The sequence below is a fragment of the Leopardus geoffroyi genome, chromosome C1 (genome assembly GCF_018350155.1).
Source record: "Leopardus geoffroyi isolate Oge1 chromosome C1, O.geoffroyi_Oge1_pat1.0, whole genome shotgun sequence".
NCBI lineage: Eukaryota > Metazoa > Chordata > Mammalia > Carnivora > Felidae > Leopardus > Leopardus geoffroyi.
The window spans coordinates 122,611,695-122,629,454 of record NC_059328.1 but is presented as its reverse complement, the minus strand read 5'-3'; the positions used below and the strand labels follow the sequence as shown (position 1 = coordinate 122,629,454).

At 39.6% G+C, this 17,760-nt stretch overlaps 1 protein-coding gene across 3 annotated transcripts in view; it reads left to right on the top strand.

Annotated features, from left to right (window-relative positions):
- DPP10 (dipeptidyl peptidase like 10) overlaps positions 1 to 17,760 on the top strand; it is a 1,361,034-nt gene that overhangs the window by 706,454 nt on the left and 636,820 nt on the right. Inside the window, exon 1 of one of the 3 annotated variants that reach the window (XM_045479563.1) lies at positions 10,559 to 10,850. The exons of 1 other annotated variant lie outside the window; for it this stretch is intronic. In XM_045479563.1, coding sequence (XP_045335519.1) covers positions 10,779 to 10,850 — 72 coding nt within the window. In that variant the 5' untranslated portion in view covers positions 10,559 to 10,778. Of the gene's footprint in view, positions 1 to 10,558; positions 10,851 to 10,975; positions 11,063 to 17,760 lie in introns of those variants that run through there. One more of the 3 variants, XM_045479565.1, reaches the window with a different exon arrangement.

Here is a 17,760-nt window from a genome sequence, read left to right as displayed (position 1 = left end):
GCAGGTGTGGTTAGATATGTAAGAGTTATTGGAGCAGTGCCTATGAAGGAACAAAGGGGAGACTTAAAGAGTAGACAGAGGTCTCAAATAGTGATCCAGGCTTCACCACTGTGAAGGGCAGAAGGAGGAAAGGACAGTTAGATAAGAGTTTCAAATTATGGTTTAATTCTATGAAATACAGACACATATAAATACATAAAATTCCTGGCCCATATTTTATTTTCTTGAATAGCTTAGATATAACTTCATTTTCCCCCTGAAGGTAAGGTGTTCCTGGGGGGGGAAGTCTGATAATATTAGTTACTTTTAAGTCAGATGTTGTTTTTGCCTAGGTGCCCAAATATTTTTTTTTTTTTTTTTTTTTTACTGATCCTTTAATTTTACTTGGTGTTGATTGTGCTATGTTGACCTCAGGTACACTATGTGATTTTTCAATAGTAGTTTATTTTATTTTATGTTTTTTTAATTTCAGGATCACTCTCTTGAATTAAAGTTCTTAGTTTGTCTCACCCCCATCCCCAACCTTGCTTTTGATTTGTTCTCCCACTCAGAACTTCCCTAATCTGTATGTTGGATCTTCTTTGCCATCTATACTATTTGTTGGCAATATTATTGCCAACATTCTCCTGAATGTCTTTCTTTATTCACTTGTTTTTGGTTAAGTTTTCCCTTGCCACCTTCATTAGAGTATCATTTCTTGTGCTTATTTGCTCTAATATACCTCCTAGATTAATCTCTATTTCTAATATGATATTTTATTTCTCACTCCTTCTTGAGTTCTGTCCTATTTTATTTCTGGGTTTTTCTAACTCTGACTAGTGTTATTCTCTCATGTATTGTATGATTTTTTTTTAATGTTCTTTAGCTCATTTTGAAATAGTAAGTTGCAGTTTTGAAAAAATTTTGAGCCTGACTTTTTTGGCAAGCTTTCTTTGTCAACAGCAGAGGTTGGCAAACTTCCCATAAGGTGCAAGAGAGTAAATATTTTATACTTTGCAGGCCATATGTTCTCTGTCACAAATACTTAACACTGCCATTGTAGCATGAAAACAGTCATAGGCAATACGTAAACAAGTGAGTATGACTATGTTCCAAGAAAACTTTATTTATAAAAACAGGAAGAGGGCTGCATTTAGGCTGTGGGCTATAATTTGCCAATTCCTTGTCTGTAGGGGTATTATTCTTTTTATTTCTCGTAGCAACTTTGTTTTTGAGTCCAAACTTTTCATGGGATTTGACTATGATTGGTCAAATGATCTGTTGTTCATTTTTTATGTGAATTTAGTTTTCTTAAACTTTTAAAGTTTTTTTTTAACTTAAATAGGTAAAAGTACAGATAGTCTTTCCAACTTCAAAGACATCCTTAATTTTTTTTTTCTGTAGTATTTTAAAAAATATGATGGCTTGTGCTCTTAAATTGCCTGAATCTTTTACCTTTGGGCTGGATTTCTTCTTTCCTTCATCTCTGTCATCTCTGTTATGCTCAATTTTGATTCTCTTTCCAGTCGTTTTTCCTAGTATGGGGTTCTGCATTGGAAAGAAACCGTTTTTTCGGCATATCAGATTCAAGGCTTCACAGGATCCAGACTTCTCCAGCCACCTTAGACATTGACATCAGCCTATTAAGAATTGAGATTTTATATAACTTGCAAGCTAACAAGTTAACCTACCAGTTTTATGGATATTTGTAAAAGACATGAAGCTCTTAGGATGCCTGAGTGGCTCAGTCAGTTAAACTTCTGAATCTTGGTTTTGTCTCAGGTCATGATCTCATGGCTTAGTGGGTTTGAGACCTGTATCAGGCTCTGCGCTGACAGTGCAGATCCTGCTGGGGATTCTCTCAGTCACCCTCTCTCTCTGCCCCTCCCCCACTTGTACTTTGTCTCTCTTAAAATAAATAAACTTAAAAAAAAAAAGACATGAGGCTCTTGAGTCAGAGACAAAGAACTTTATTACTCATGGTACAGCAAATAGCATGACCATCAGCATATTTATTTGAGCTGTCCTTGTCCCCATGTCCCCCATTCACATGAGGGTGAATGATTGGACCAGATTGATACCTGCTCACATGGTGGGTTTCAGTATAGAAGCAAAAGAAACCCAAGTATTTTATAATGGGAAGGAAGCATGCCTTCTCTTGGTTTCAGAGGGAGACATTATCCTTTTTATACTGGAGAGAAAGCATGCCTGCTTTTTGCCCTGGAGAGGGAACAATATTTATCTTGCAAGTCTGTGAACAAACGTATTTTGCTCAGAGGGAGATGCTATTCCCCTTTCCAGGATAATTGCTATGCAAATATTCTTCAAACGATATTCTAGAACAAATGACTATTTCTAGGTAGTAAGACTCTTAGAAATGTGAGAGATCAATGGGAAATCAGCTCCCAACAGTGCCTCTTTTACTAACTGTTGGAATGCACAAAAGTCTTCTAGTTCTACTGGATATTCTTAAATTGATCCATTGTGCTTTCTAGTGTATATCTACTGACCAGTTGGGGGTTTTCTTGAATGTTTTGGCCTGCTCAGTCATTTGTCCCCCCACTTCTCTGTGCTTTTTCCTACATGGATACCAAAGACATTCAAGCGGTATGGCTTTTGGTATTTAGAAATTTGGAGAGATGTCTTGCTATCTAGATTTGTTGTAAATGTTGTGCTTTTGGGTTTGATATCTAGTTCTCTATTTATCCTGAACCCATGCTGGCATCACTGCAGTCCATCTTCTCAAAATAACCCTGTCTTTTAAAGAAAGTATGCCTAGCCTGATTTTACTTTTTTCAAGTCCACATTTTGAACATCAACGTTACTCTGCCATAATATGGTTATGCCCTAAGGTCCTACTGAGTTACATAGGGATGTTTGCCTCTCTTCCCCTCTCCACACTAAATGATACTAAGTTGTTTTATTACTTTGAGTGGAAAGGCCATTTTTTTCTTTTTTTTTCCTTTAAGATTATATATTTCCCTGTCTTGGCATTATTTGTGTATCCCATCCAATGACCATTCCTCTCACCCTATATTTGAAATGAGGTCCAAAGACTTATAAATTAGAGAAAAAAAATCATTTGAAATGTATGCGGAGGATGCAAGGCAAAAATAATTATGTACTAAGATTGGGCATAATTCTGGAAGATTCTGTTGACCTTGTGATAATTTTTGGCATTATATTGGCAAGCTGTAGAAATTTAAGCTATATTGAAAACAATGAAGCATCTTATTCAGTTAAACTTTTCCATATCATTTTACCCAGTATAGCTCCTCCTTTCTCAAGAAGTATAATACTTATATATTAGGGGGAAACAAATAAGTTAGGAGCAACATTGCCAATGTTGTTGTCTCCAAATTCACTTTACCCTGTGAGTTCTCAGCATTAGAGGCTCAGTACTTTATAACATATAGTATCTGCTCATTAGTGTGGAAAATTCCAAATTGATCTGGCTTTTACTTAATGTTCTGCAATCAAGCAATATCTTGTGGGCCTTTGTCCATATCCAGCATCAGTAAATCAGAAGAATATTAAGATTATGTAACTTATACATGTCACAGAGAAACGTGAACTATTCTAAGACGATAGAGAAAAAAAATTTCTCCTGAGTGACCCTGTTCTATAAATTAAGGAAAACAAAACAAAACAAGTGCATGGAAGTTTCTGAAAGAGCTTAATATTCGGGGGGTGAGGAGAATAATTTGTTTTTTTCAAAGTACATTTCCTCCAGGATCTTTCCTTGAGCAAGGTGACTGATGTTGACCCCTACCCACATCCCCTTTCATGTATACAAACTGTATGTCAGTCCGCAAGTCAGTCCCCAAAGGGTTGTTCTCTTTCCCTAAGAATTTGCAATTTGGTTGGAAAGGTAAGAGGTCGCTTGTGACAATTGGAATGGTAAGCCAGCCAGTACAGAAAAGCAGCATAAACTGTGTGGTGACATACACATGATATGAGAACAGTGAATGAAGAAAATCCCTGTGAACTTGAATTAGGGGTGGATGGGAGAGGAGCTGGAGCTTAAAAAATCAGTCACGTTTGGGACAATGGACAAAGGAGTGGATGGCTTCTCCACAGGCAGGACTCAGGGACCACAGAAGAGAGCTGCTCATTCATCCTGTGAGGCAATTTTGAAGTCCTATCAACTTGGATTGAATGCACTGCTGATTCAATAAAATAGCTAATTAAAGGGTATTTCTCTAGTCATTGATTTGTATAAACTGTGCTATTTGTTATAGATTCTCTCCACCTCCTCCACTGGTGCTTATAATCAACTAGTAAGTGCAAAAAATAATAATAAAAAAACCACAAAAAATACACACTTGATATTATTGATTGAAAACATCAAATATAAATCACCTAGAGAGAAATGAAATTTGGAATATACTTTCTAAAATTATAAAAATACATAGAATATAGTTAATACAGGAGCAGCATGTAGGATCTAACCAGTAGGAAATAAAGTATTTCTAGTCCTTATGAGAACAGGAATGAAAATATTAAAGGCTTAATATACTCTGATATCTCTAACAGCTTCAGAATGCATTATTTTGGCTTTTCTTTTTCCTCCTCTTTTTTTTTCATCCACTTCTCCCTAATCTCTTTTTCCTCTTTCTCTGATTTGAATAAAGATAGGACTTCAGTAAATATTTAGATTCATAAGAGATATCAAGTGACTCAATGATTCTCCTAAATAGATATAGATGGATGAGCGATAGGTGAATATAAGTGTATAAGAAGTGATCTACACCAGTAGGAAGCAACCCATCTAGGCTACTAGGTTAAACAGAGTTAAACAGTGTTCAGTAATGAGAGATGTATCTTAATGTGCCTCATTTCTATAGAGGTCATATCCCAAGATGTCCTGAAACTATATTTGTATAATCTAAACAGATGACTCTGTGTGGTAAAAGGACTAGCTATGAATCCAAGGACTTGGCCTTGATTTTTGTTTTGTTTTGTTTTGTTTTGTTTTGTTTTGTTTTGTTTTGTTTTTCGAAGATGGTAGAATAATTCCCAGTGTTGCTAGAGAGTCAATTAGTGGAAAAAAATAAAAAAACACCAGGGGCCCTTTAATGTCAGCAGATGCTCTGGAGCAACTTCACCTGTATCCTAGACTATGTCTTGTTTTCCAGAGGAAAATTCATGGGGGAGTCTGAGTCTACAACTAAATCCTTAAGAATAAATTGAGCATGGTGTATTTGTTACAAAAGATGGAAATTCTCCCTTCCCTCCAAAAATTAGTCAGGGTTTCACAGTAGCATTTTCTCTTTCAATTCATGAAAGATTTCCCTGAATGGGAAATGTGCTTTGTGGTGGTGTGGGAATTGCATAAGGGAAAAAGTCAGGTAACCATTATGAAATCTGAGTGTAAGAGACATCTCAGTAATAATGTACTTTCCAAGGACAAAGATAAAGAGGTGTTGTGAATCATTAGAAAATCTGGTGTTGGTTAAGAAAATGAGAAATCTTAAGTTCAGAGAAATTTATTCATCAAACACAGATGCGCTCTCTGAAAAGAACAAATGTTATGCCAATATTTCTAAATACTCTTCCACATCTGACAACCTTTCTGTCATTTGCAGACAGAATGTGATTTAGAAAACCTGATTTTATTTCTAAGGAAATGTAAAGATGTGACAACAGCAACAACAACAAAAAGAACTGACCACTATCAGTCAAAAAAGATAGTCTTTTTTTTTTACTATGCCAACATAACTAATTCATTAAACAATTACCCTTTAAGAAATCAAATGAACTCACATGAACCCCTTGTCAAGCATCAAATGGGTAAAAATAATGACAACAGGTAAATTTTCCACGTTCTCAAGTTGTTTTGGTGCTTTGATTCAGCCATATGTATGGAGAAAAAATGTTACACAGAAAAATCATATGCATTAATCTCCTGTCTTAATACAACTGTGTACATCTTAGGAGGGCTATTTAAAGAAGATGTGAAGTATGCTAATATAACAACTAAGCGGACTCACTGCATCTCAGCATGAATGAGCAGTTTGTCAATATCTTCAGGTCTCCAGTGAACAACAAGAATGGCTCTCAGGATATTGCAACTCTGTCTGCTTCCACCAGAGATCATAATTGGGCTATGAATTTTTACAACAGGAAAGTCTTCCTGTCATAGAGACTGACAAAAAGTTTAGTTAAATTAATGCCCAAAGAATCTCTGAACAGTTTGAGTAGTGTACATGGTTATCACATAAATATGTGGTGACTTCTTTTTCTTCCTTTATTTTTTTTCTTTTTAAAATAAATTTTTGTGATAGTTCACAAGTTAGAGCTTTTAACATATAGCTTGTTTCAGGGGATTGCTCAACATACTGGTTTTCTGCCTAATGACATGATGTGCAGTTTGGGAAATTCAAGAAGCCGATTGAGGTGAGTAAAGGTGATTGATAAATCGAAAGCAAATGATAGCAGAAGATGTGAACTAAAGCTATTTCTTGATCTGTGAAAAGCTAATTGGACACATTTCAGGCCAGGTCTCTGAAGGCACAGCTCATGAACTCTGCCTTCCTGATGCTGTGCTCATTAAGGGCACTCAATAGAGGACTGGCTAATGCTAGGGAAAACCCCATCACTGTGGCCTTTACATGACACTGCAGAAGTACCTCAGGAAAGAGAGAGAAGGAAAAGGTAAGGAGAGGCTTCAGGGCACTAGCTGCTTACAGAATCCTATTTGCCTTATCGGAATGATCTCAAACTGAAGGTTATCTCTAAAGGCTACCCTGCTTCACCAAATCTCAAGGGACCATTGCCTTTCTCTAACATATCAGAGTTTAGCCAGGCCTTGTTATTCGTTGTTGTTGAAGTAAATTTGGGATTTGGGGGTCCTGGGTCTATTCTTTGATATGGAAGACGGAATACAGAACACATGACTTAAATATTTCTGGAACATCCTATATTTGCCACTGATGCTTAAACATTTTAATGATTATGTTGAAATATTAGATAAATCTCATAACCCATACTCAATTATTCATGTTAATACTTCTAGGTAAAATGAAATGTACTGAATTGGCATCTCACTTTTAAAGAATCAAATATCAAGGGAAGACATTGTAGATGTTCACAATATTTTATGCAAGAAAATTTTTGAGTGACTTTGGAGATTCAAATCAATACGTTGAGGATGCAGCATGGTGGGTTATATCCACATGGGAACCTAAGATGAGGATTTGTACCAATGAAAATTTTTGGAAGAAAGTGGCGGAGTCTAAATCATAGAAATCTTGGTGATTATGTTGCAAAGTATAGAAATGTATAACCTAAAATAGAGGGAATTTTGCTAGGCAATCTCTTCACGTCTTTTGCAGTTATGAGAGCCTGATTCCATTCCACAAAAACTAGGAAAACCTATTTTACCACTGTATCACTGTTATAAGATGTATGGTTATCCATGAGTTAGCTCATTGAACATATTGTGTAAGGAAAAATGGTCAAAATATTCTGTTAATCTTTGCAAAACTCTCTTTAAATCTTTTCTTTTTAGAAATGATATACTGTAGAGAGATTTTTTATATGAATTTTCTGAATTTTAAAAGTGTTATCAAAACAAGAATTGTTACTGTATTTTTATATGTAACTAGAGAGCATGGGGAAGTTTGGATATTAAGGATTCTTCATGAAGTGGCTAACTTACCTATTGAAATTTTTGCATTTTTATAAACACCTGACTCCTACTAAAATTTAAACATGCATAAGTAATTTATCATTCATAGGATAGTCTTTTGATTCATAAAATTACAATATAAGCATAGAATTTTAGAGCAGGGAAGGATCCTAATGGTCATGTATTCTAAAATGTTTAATTTTACCAATTAAGGAAGCAGAGGCAGGAGACTAGTGACTTCATTCTTGCCCATACCTCGATGCTGTGATGGGTCTAGGGCGAGCCCATTCTGCTGACATGTAGGCTGGTTCAGGTCCTCTTGTCCAGCTGCCCTAGGGTTATATCTACTTGGGTAGATAGATTTTGTAGATGTTTGATTATAGTAGATAGATTTTATAGATGTTTGATTATAGATTGGTGGTTTGTTTAAATGATATCCTATTATCAGAAGTCATATACAATTGAGATGTAGACATTCTCTCTTAGAATGTAAGTGTTCCTTTATTTTATTCTTCTTGGACATTAGAGTTTTTCCTTCATTAAGAAATGAAGTAGAAAATTGTACACTGTAAGTCAAGTGCATCACATTTCAAGAAAATAGTGTGTGTTAATTTAGATGTGATTTTTAATTAACTACCTTAACCTAGACCCCAACAGATATAAAGTAATGTTTTTAGTTTAGACAAAATAACAACCCATGCAAAAAAAAAACCCTCAAGTCAAAGAAACTTTCCTTTATTAAAAAAATAATATATATATATGTGTATATATATGCATAATATATATAATTTTTTTTGAGAGAAAGATGGGAGGCTAGCGAAAGAGAGAGAGAAAGAGAATCCTAAGCAGGCTCTGCACTGACAATGGTGCCAACCTGATGTGGGCCTGACGCCAGCCTGATGCAGGATCCAATCAGGAACCATGAGATCATGACCTTAGCTGAAATCAAGAGTCTGAGGCTTAACAGACTGAGCCACCCAGGCACCCCAAAAGAAACTTTCTTTTTAAAAAAAGAGATCAACAGACACAAATACACATTATACGAGAAACATATAAAGCTTCTATCTTTATTTGTAACCAAAGTAGATTTTATATTGAGTACTGAAGAGGAGTACAAGTTGAACAGCTGACTTTAACCAAATAATCAAAGAGGATGAGAATAATTCCCTCTTGTCTATACTTGTCTAATGTCAACAGAAATCTTTGTACATACACTTTCAAGTCAAATCATTTGTCCAAAATGGAAACATAGTCATCATTTGAAAAGCAAAATGTAAGGACAGAAGCATTTTTTGGAATAATGTAGATCCCTTTCTTTCCAGAAAATATCCTGTGGGAAAATATAGATTGCTGTGTTTATACTTTTACAACTAGGAAAGTTATTCCTGTCAAAAACTTCTGTTGGGCCAACACACTATTAGAAATTACTCATAATATGCATTTGACTACCCATGTTTGAAAATGCCAACCAATTTCCACCTTTCTAAAAAAAAAATCAAATTTTTATTTTCTAAACTAATCAAATCTGATTTTTCTTTATTTAAAAAATGTTTTTTAAAGGAACTATTGTTGCAATTAATATTTAGGGCAAAGGTGACGATTCACTGACAGACATGAGCACAACTCCTCGATTTCTGTGGTAGCTCCTCTCTAGGATCTGGCTAGTCCAAGGACAGAGTAGCTCAGACAAGGGTAAGGGATCCAGCCCTTAGGCAATAAAACCGACTCAAGGCCACTGGACACCGTCCCCTATCCATATGCTCCATCATTTCTCACTGGAAGCTAGTCACCACCATGGTGCTGAGTCTGGTAACATCTGGCTACCTGTGCCTGAGACTGGGGATTGCTTGTTACCCATCTGATCTGGGCAGGCCCTTTCTAGCAATAGGGGAAAACCATGTTGTAATGCATCTAGGTGAAACTGGTGGACTTTCTGTGTTACACCCACCCACAGGAATTCAACTTGCAAGACCTTCATTGACTCATTGATTCCTATCCCTGCTCCAGGCTCCCAGTGCCCACCGTGTCAGGTAAACGTGTAGGCATGAAATTTGGTAAATTTGTCGGGTATTTAGTCTCCTTTCTTTGCAATCCCTCTAAGCCTTACAGTGTGATACATGATAGATGCCCAGAAAACGAACTTTTAAGGGGAGAAGGTTGTGTTGAGCCAAGGGAAGGCTGGAGAAAGGACTTAAAATGTCAAGATTTTTTTTACGTGTCGTGGGGGGGGGGGGGGGGAAGCAAAAAACAAAAAGTGCTAGAATATCATCATTAGTTATTGTTATTTGTAATCCACCTTTCAGAATTCCTCTGGCCTTACTTAACCAGGCAGCTGGCAGGGAATCCAGGCTGGAAGCTAAGGATAAGAATGTCCATTGCCCCAAATCGGGAGGTGCAGAGCCTCGGGCCATAATCTGGGACCACCTCTTGGGTCCCGACAGGTGTTGGCAACCCTTATGGGGCTCCGGGTCCCCAGTCCCCAGCGGCCCCCTGCCTTCTCGGAGCGCTGGAGCATGCCCAGTGGCAGCGATAGAGCCACCGAGGGCTTCGCACGGGCGCGCTCCGCTTCTCCGGGTTTTAGCAGGAGCCCGCGGGGGGGCGGGGGTGAGAGGGCCCGCGGAGCCCGGCAGCCTTGGCCGCGCGTGCGGGAAGCTCGCGCGACGCGCAGGGCTCTCTCCCGCGTTGCGGTTGCTCGGGAGATGCTGGAGCGCGGCGCCCGGCCGTTCCACCTGGCGCGCTGAGCGAGTCTCGGGGAGCCCCCGGGGGCGGGCGGGGGGCGCGGACTGCAGTAGAATGCGAGCCGGGCTCCTCCGGCGCGGTGAGACGTCGCTCGAGCGCGATCAGGTGCCTCTCGCTGCTCCACTAACTTGCCACTTGGTCGTGTTTGGTCTCCGAGGCTCTCTACCCTTTGGGGTGGTGGGGGGCGGGGGGAGTGGGGAGTTCGAGGGTCTGCGGTAGCCGAAGGAGGGATCTTGCAAGGGGGAGCCAGCCTGGTGCCGCTCGTCTTCCCCTCCCCGTCACTCCCCTCCCCCCACCCCGTCGCTGCCGCTTTCCCTCTGCCAATTCGGAGAGCGCCGGGCTCCTGTGACATGCGACCGCTGCCAAGTGACGGTCCCCGAGTCTGAAGTGCCCGCGAGGAAGTGAGCGTCAAGGCGGGCCGCCGGCGATGACAGCCATGAAGCAGGAGCAGCAGCCCACCCCGGGGGCCAGGGCGAGCCAGGCGCAGCCGGCGGACCAGGTGAGAGTTGGCAGCTGCGGCCAGGCCCTCCCGGGAAGGGTGGCTCCAGTCCGAGCTTCCCACGCCTCTCTCTCCCCACCCTCCCCCCGCCCCAGTTCCAGGCTCCCCTCTCTCCTCCATGGACTCCGCAGGAAGTTAGAGCATCTGAGTGCGCTCTGGGGCCGGGCGAGAGGATGCGCAAGGTGGAGAGCCGCGGGGAAGGGGGGAGAGAGGTAAAGGCTGGGGGTGGCCCGGGAGCCCCGGCGGGTGGGCCACCGGAGGGGGGTGGAGAGGCGGTCGGGGCCAAGGAATGGGGGCCTTCTGGTTACAATTAACGCACACTGGAGGAATTGCTGCGCTCCTGGAGGCGTCCGCTGGCGGGGGTCTTCCCGGAGCTGAACCGAGCGCCCGGTCAAAGCTGCCTAGTAGGCAAACGACCTTTAGGCCGACAGAGTTTTTCCTTTCCTTTTTCTTTTGAGGAGCCCCGGACGGGGCAGGGGGACGAAACAGGGGAAGGAGGCTTGGCATGCATCTGTGGTCTGCTGAGTGGAGCGGAGCTTGGGAGCAAAAAGGCATTAATTATTAAGGGAAGCAGGCAAGGTGCTGGCCTCAGTGATTTGTCAGGTCCAGATGTCTTGTGTCTGCAGAGATGGGGTGCTCTGTGCCGGCTGAGGGTTATTTCTGTCCCGTTTCCGTCTTTCCGCACCGGCCACCCCCTTTTATTGTTTTGGTTTTCAGAGATTTGTAGCATAACCGTACGGGGGATGTTCATCTCGCCTCCGTCCCTGGATTGGGGTGACTCGGGAGTTCGGTGTTGCTTTTTCCTAAAGTTGTAACGTCGGGAGTGCTGAGGCTCCCAGGCAAGGAGGAGGGAGGCTGCGGTGAGCCGGCTCCAGGTGTTGTCACGTTTCCATCCATCAGGGACTCCAGCCGGGAGGGCTTCCAGTTAGGTTATCGGCTAACTACGGAGCTGGAGGTTGCCGGCGCCCGGGTACCGGCCGTGGGCCCTTTGCCCCGAGTGCACAGTTGAAGGCCGCCCGACGCCTTTCTGCCACAGACACTCCTAGCTCGTTGCTGGAGGTGGGGTGAAGGAGGTGCAAGCGGCTAGGCTCCGTTAGCGGCTCCGCTTTTCACATAGGCTAACCCGGAGGAGCAAGTGAAGAGAAGCTGTCCAAACCGCGGAGTGGTGGTGATGAGGGCGGCGGAGATGCCAGGGCTGCTGTTGTTAATATTCTAGTCTTGGTCATCTGTCCTGGCTTGTGGTCTCTCTTTTCTCCCTTCCCTCCTCATTTCCCTGGCATATATTTCACACAGGTGGTGGGGATTGCTTAGTGCCTTAAAGCTCCCCCTCCATTTAGGGGGGTGAATGTTTGAATGTTTACAAAGCAGCTGTTTCCTTAAACCAGCCTCTTGATTCCCTACCCTGAGAGAAGTATAAACATATTAAAACATTTGTATTGCATGATCTGTCCCTTTCCCTTACATCTTCTTCCTCTGCTTCCTTCAACACACCACAAGGTAGCAACTGGTTAGCAGATTATAAAACTCATTTCTGGAGAGGAGCATGGCTTTAGCCTCCTCTTTCAAGCTGACAGCCCTTAAATTTCATTAACAAGCCGCTCAGCCTGTCTACTGCTCTTGGAATGATGCTTCCAATAAGAATGATTAGTCAGGTGAGAGTCCCCACATGAAATCTTTGCTCACTAACCTGTGACACCAGCTGGTTACTTGAGGTGCTGCAAACAGCTTAGTGGCCTTGGAGGTGGGGAGGAAGAGACAGAGCGGAGCTCGCAGAAACTGAAAATGTGTATGTAAATAGTGGACAAGCCACATATGCACAGTAAAACCTTTTGTCAGGATTAATCTGGTGCTTAACATTCAGCTGAAGAGAGAATGGAGCTTGAGTCCCTTTATCGAGTTAGCGTGCATTTTTGTTTATGGCCACTTCAGATATTTAGGGAGTGGCCATTTGCAGAACTCCTGTTTTAATTGAGTTTTTAAAGTGCCTTTCTGAACGTTTACATGAGTTAAAAATGTCAGTGATATGCATATTGTGTTTGAGTTAGAATGAAAGAGATGGCTTTTGCCAGGGGGAGGAAAGCAGAGTGAAGTATATATGGCAGCATCCCACTGAGGGTTTTCCAAGCACTTCCAGAAAATATCTAGATCTAGATCTATTCTTCGTCTGAAGGTTGACATACAAAATGATGACCAGATAATGTGGATGATTGCTGTGACCGTTTAAACTACTTGCTCTGAGATTCCTAAGTTTTTATTAACAGGATTAGTCATTGTATGATTCTGCAACAGTCATACGATTCTTACGTGGTACTAGCTATAATACCCCCCGTATAGACGTGAATGATAGTTCTGGTTTCTCTGTTTCTGAAAAAAATGATTCACAAATTTAAATAAAAGTATAGCTTTATGAAGTCCTACTTAATGTTTAAATAGGGGGAATGTTTCAGCTAATCACTCACCGTATACTGATTTTGAATGATTTAGGATTTTGAATATTGCCAGAAATGTCTTTTACTTTTCATGGTATTTTATGAAATCTCAAAAATGCCTTGTCCGAGGCCATCAGCACCTACTTCCACTTACTGCACAGGGGAAGACTCAATTACAGAATCTGGTTGTGGTTATGGTCCTGTCGTGAGCTCCACCTCTCTGTTTTACCTCATCTGTGACTCTCCTCTGACATGTGGTGCCATGACCAGAGTCACCCCTTGCCCAGGGACAAGCAGCAACAAGAATAGCAGGGACTGTGTACTTTTATTAATATTCTGTCACTGGAAATGTCTTATCATTTTAGTAGTCTCTCCTTTAAAGCTTCCTTGATCACGTTTATGACGGTTATTTCTGTTGTTCTCATAATGCTCCACATTTACAAAATGTCTAGGTAACTGCTTTGACATGGGTAGATACAGTCATTCTTAATTTGATTAGTATCCCATTTTACATTGAGGGATCTAAAATCTTGAGTAATTAGTTATAACTCATTATTTTTAAAAAATCACTTCCTACATGCTTGCCATGTTTGCCGAGTACCGTCCTCTGGATTGATAAGGTAACACTTATTAAATACATTTTTTCTACTTGATCCTCAAAGCAACTTTTTTGAGTTAGGTCCTGTGGTCATTCCCATTTTAGAGATGAGAATACATAGGATTAAAGAAACTCGGGGCGCCTGGGTGGCACAGTCGGTTAAGCGCCCGACTTCAGCCAGGTCACGATCTCGCAGTCCGTGAGGTCGAGCCCCGCGTCAGGCTCTGGGCTGATGGCTCACAGCCTGGAGCTTGTTTCCGATTCTGTGTCTCCCTCTCTCTCTGCCCCTCCCTCGTTCATGCTCTGTCTCTCTCTGTCCCAAAAATAAATAAACGTTGAAAAATAAATTAAATTATTAAAAAAAAAAAAAAAAAAAGAAACTGACTTGATCAAGTTTGTCTTCATAAGTGGTGGAGATGAGACTTAACCCTAGTCTGTGATAAGTAAGATAAAACAAGGTAGTTTAATTGTAAAGTCCCACCTTCTGACTTCTACACAATTACAGTTCAACACATTATTATTAGCGTAATGCAAAATAACTGCAAATATTGTGTGTGTACAAACTGAATATAAAATGGATGAAGAATTTGTTTAAATCTTTGCTTATAAATGTAAATAATAGCTCTTGAAATTTTAAAATTAACTTAATAGCTCTTCTATTGATGGAAATAATACAAAAAGAGCCAGGTAGGTCCTGATAAGTACATAGGAACTTAAAAAAAAAAAATCTTGGTAATGATGGGACTTTCAAGCTTTCTTAAAGGAATAGATAGATGTTTATAGTTAGATCTGGTTTAGAATTCAACCACATTTCCACCAGGTGGCACCCTTCTGCTGAATCCAATGGGTAAAAATACTTCCTAAAATGTTGGAGGGTCCTCTAAACTCCAAATAAAGCAAAACAAACAAACCAAAAACAACAACAGCAAACAAAACAAAACAAAAAAAGCTGACAAAAAAACCCAAAACAAAACAAAAAACTAAGCAAACAAATGAAAAACCACAATCCTACTTTCTGAAGTATGACTAAAAAGTGTATTTTTATAAGCAACTATTTGGCTGCAAAGACATCATTAGTTCTGTATTTCTCCATAAAAAAAAGTATTGGAAAATGAATCTCTTAAAATTCAGTATGCAGCAGCCTATTATGATGAAATAATTCATGGCCAAAATTGAAATTAAGTATATAATGTGCAAAATGCCTTTGTAAAAGTATCTATTGTACTTTTGACTTTTAGGTAATATTTGCCCAAAAGGTTACTATACAGAAATTAAAGTTCTGTTTTTCTATTTTACCTTTGGTGTAGTAAACGATAAAATTTCCAAGTGTATGCTTAATGAAAACTTACCAAAAGTTATTCTTCCATGTTTCCCTGACAAATATAAAAATATATTATAATTTAGTCTATAAACTATTGATTTTTAGCACAGAACCTCAAAAAAAGCTTTTAGAAATCATGTTGAAAAAATTTAATGGATGATTTATTACTCTTCTTCTAGGCATTGAACATAAAATATATAGTATCTAATGGGAGAGTTCTACATGATTTGGTTATAAAAGATAATTTAGATTGGATAAAGGTGTTATGTAGGAGTCTTTATAACTTAGGAGATACTATGCATTTCCTACTATCCCTTAATTTCTTATTACAGATGTAATGTATGTCTTATTACATGTATATATGACATTTTATCTACTGAGTTTAGAACATACCATGAAACATTCCTAGCTTGTAAGCTTCTAATGTATTTATTTCAGGGACTGAGCAAATTTCACATTTAAGAATGATTAAACTATATAAAAACAAGTTAAAGAAAATTGCATTATTAAATATTAATGCTGCATTATCTTATGCAGTGTGTTACATTAGAAACAAAACACTGGAACCAAATTTCTCCCAGTCTGAGTAAAAATGAAGCAATTTAAAATTTTTGGTTCATTGAATCATTTATGAATATGTAATGTTACTATTGTCTATGGGTTATGTACTGGAAACCAGAGATTCAAGTTCATATCCCAGCTCCACCAGTCATCACTGTTTTCGTGGTCAAGATCACTCACTTTCTATATTTAGTTTGTGAATGGGGGTGACTGTAGGTCCTTTATGTGCCTGTTGTAAGAATTAAATGAAATAATATGTAGAGGCTTTTGAAGAAAGCCTGTCTCATACCAACTGTGCTCCCATTCCCTAGTCTGGGAATAGGAGCCTAGAAAAAGCAGAAAAAAAGGCTTAAAGGATCATTGAGCCACCTGTAACTAGTATGCTAACATTTCACAAAACATTACATTGTTCAGTACACATGTTTGAATGATTCCAAATGAACTTGCACATGTATATAAATATTATGTTAATAATCTATAGTATTTGCTTTTAACATGAGGGCTGATTTGGCAGACATTGCAGACTTAAAAATACTCTGTTAAATCTCTGCTTCCATTCAATCAAAGCTCACTTCTTTACTGTCCTATTCTATATGGATCCAGACTGGAAATAAACATTGGCTAATTCTCACTGACAGGTGAATTAGCTGCAGAATATGTTTTCAGTGTAATACACCTTATAAGGTTATGAGCATGGTGAAAGGGGATGTTTGATATGCTCTTTAATATTTAAGTTAATATTTCATACTTGGGTTCCAAATACAGAACTACCCCCATGTATTTTCATACTTGCTGAGTGACTTCATGTGTGTTCTAATCAAGCTCATGTTTTACTGAAACGTTATGCAGTAGTCACCCCCACCCCCATTCGTTGTTTTGCTTTCCATGATTTCAGTTCCCCACTGTCAGCTGAGATCCCAGAAGCAGATGCTCCTCTGTGGAGACCTGGTGTCAGGAGGTCAGTAGTAGCCTCGCCCTCAGTACCAGTGCCCACACCATTCACCTCACTTCATTGCCTCACATAGACATTTTATCTTCTCACAGCATCATCATCATCATTATCATCATCATCAGAGAGTGAGTACAGTCTAATAAAATAATTGAGAGACCACATTCACATAACTTTTATTATAGTACATTGTAAAAGTTCTATTTTATTAGTTATTATGAACCTCAGACTATGCCTCATTTATAAATTGCACTTTATCGTATGTATGTATGTATATGTATATGTATGTGTATATATATATATATACATATATATATATATATATATATATACACATCGTATGTATGTACATACATGTATATACACGAAATAACAGTATATTCAGGGTTCAACACTGTTGGGGGTATCAGGCATTCTCTGGGGGTCTTGGAATATATCTATCCCTCGTGGATGAAGGAGGGATGGCTGCAATGAGGGGCATATAGGAATACATGCATCAACTAGGAAAGTTGGAAGTTTGTCTCAACTGAAGACCTTTAAAAGGTCCAAAAAAAGGGGGCAAATAAGTAATGGAATGCAAAGGTCTTTATAAACATGTCCTCTTATAAATTTAGAAGTGTTTCTGCCTGAGTATATGCTGCCCTGCCTTAAGAAGTCCTATAGCTCAGTATTGATTATCCCCAGCATACTATTGTTTTAAAAAGTTTGTACTGATCTGATGCATAAGCTTTTTGTCAGTAGGCAATTCTTCGTTACTTTTTCCAACTAGATAGCCCCTGTTCTCCAAGGCTTTTAAGTTGTACACCCACCACCGCCCTATCTGGTAGACATTCTGATTAGTCATTATATATTAACTAAAAGAAATGCTTGTTATTTCCAGGATGATAAAGAAAGATGGAAGTATGTGTGGTGGGGAGGATGGGGTGCTGAAGAGAGAGCTCTTCTCTTAGAGATTCATTGTTATTAAGCTCTCCTGAATCCTCAGGGTTTCAGACAGGACTTGATGTAATGGTGAATGTAACACTCACTGCCAGGCTAATACAGGAAACTTA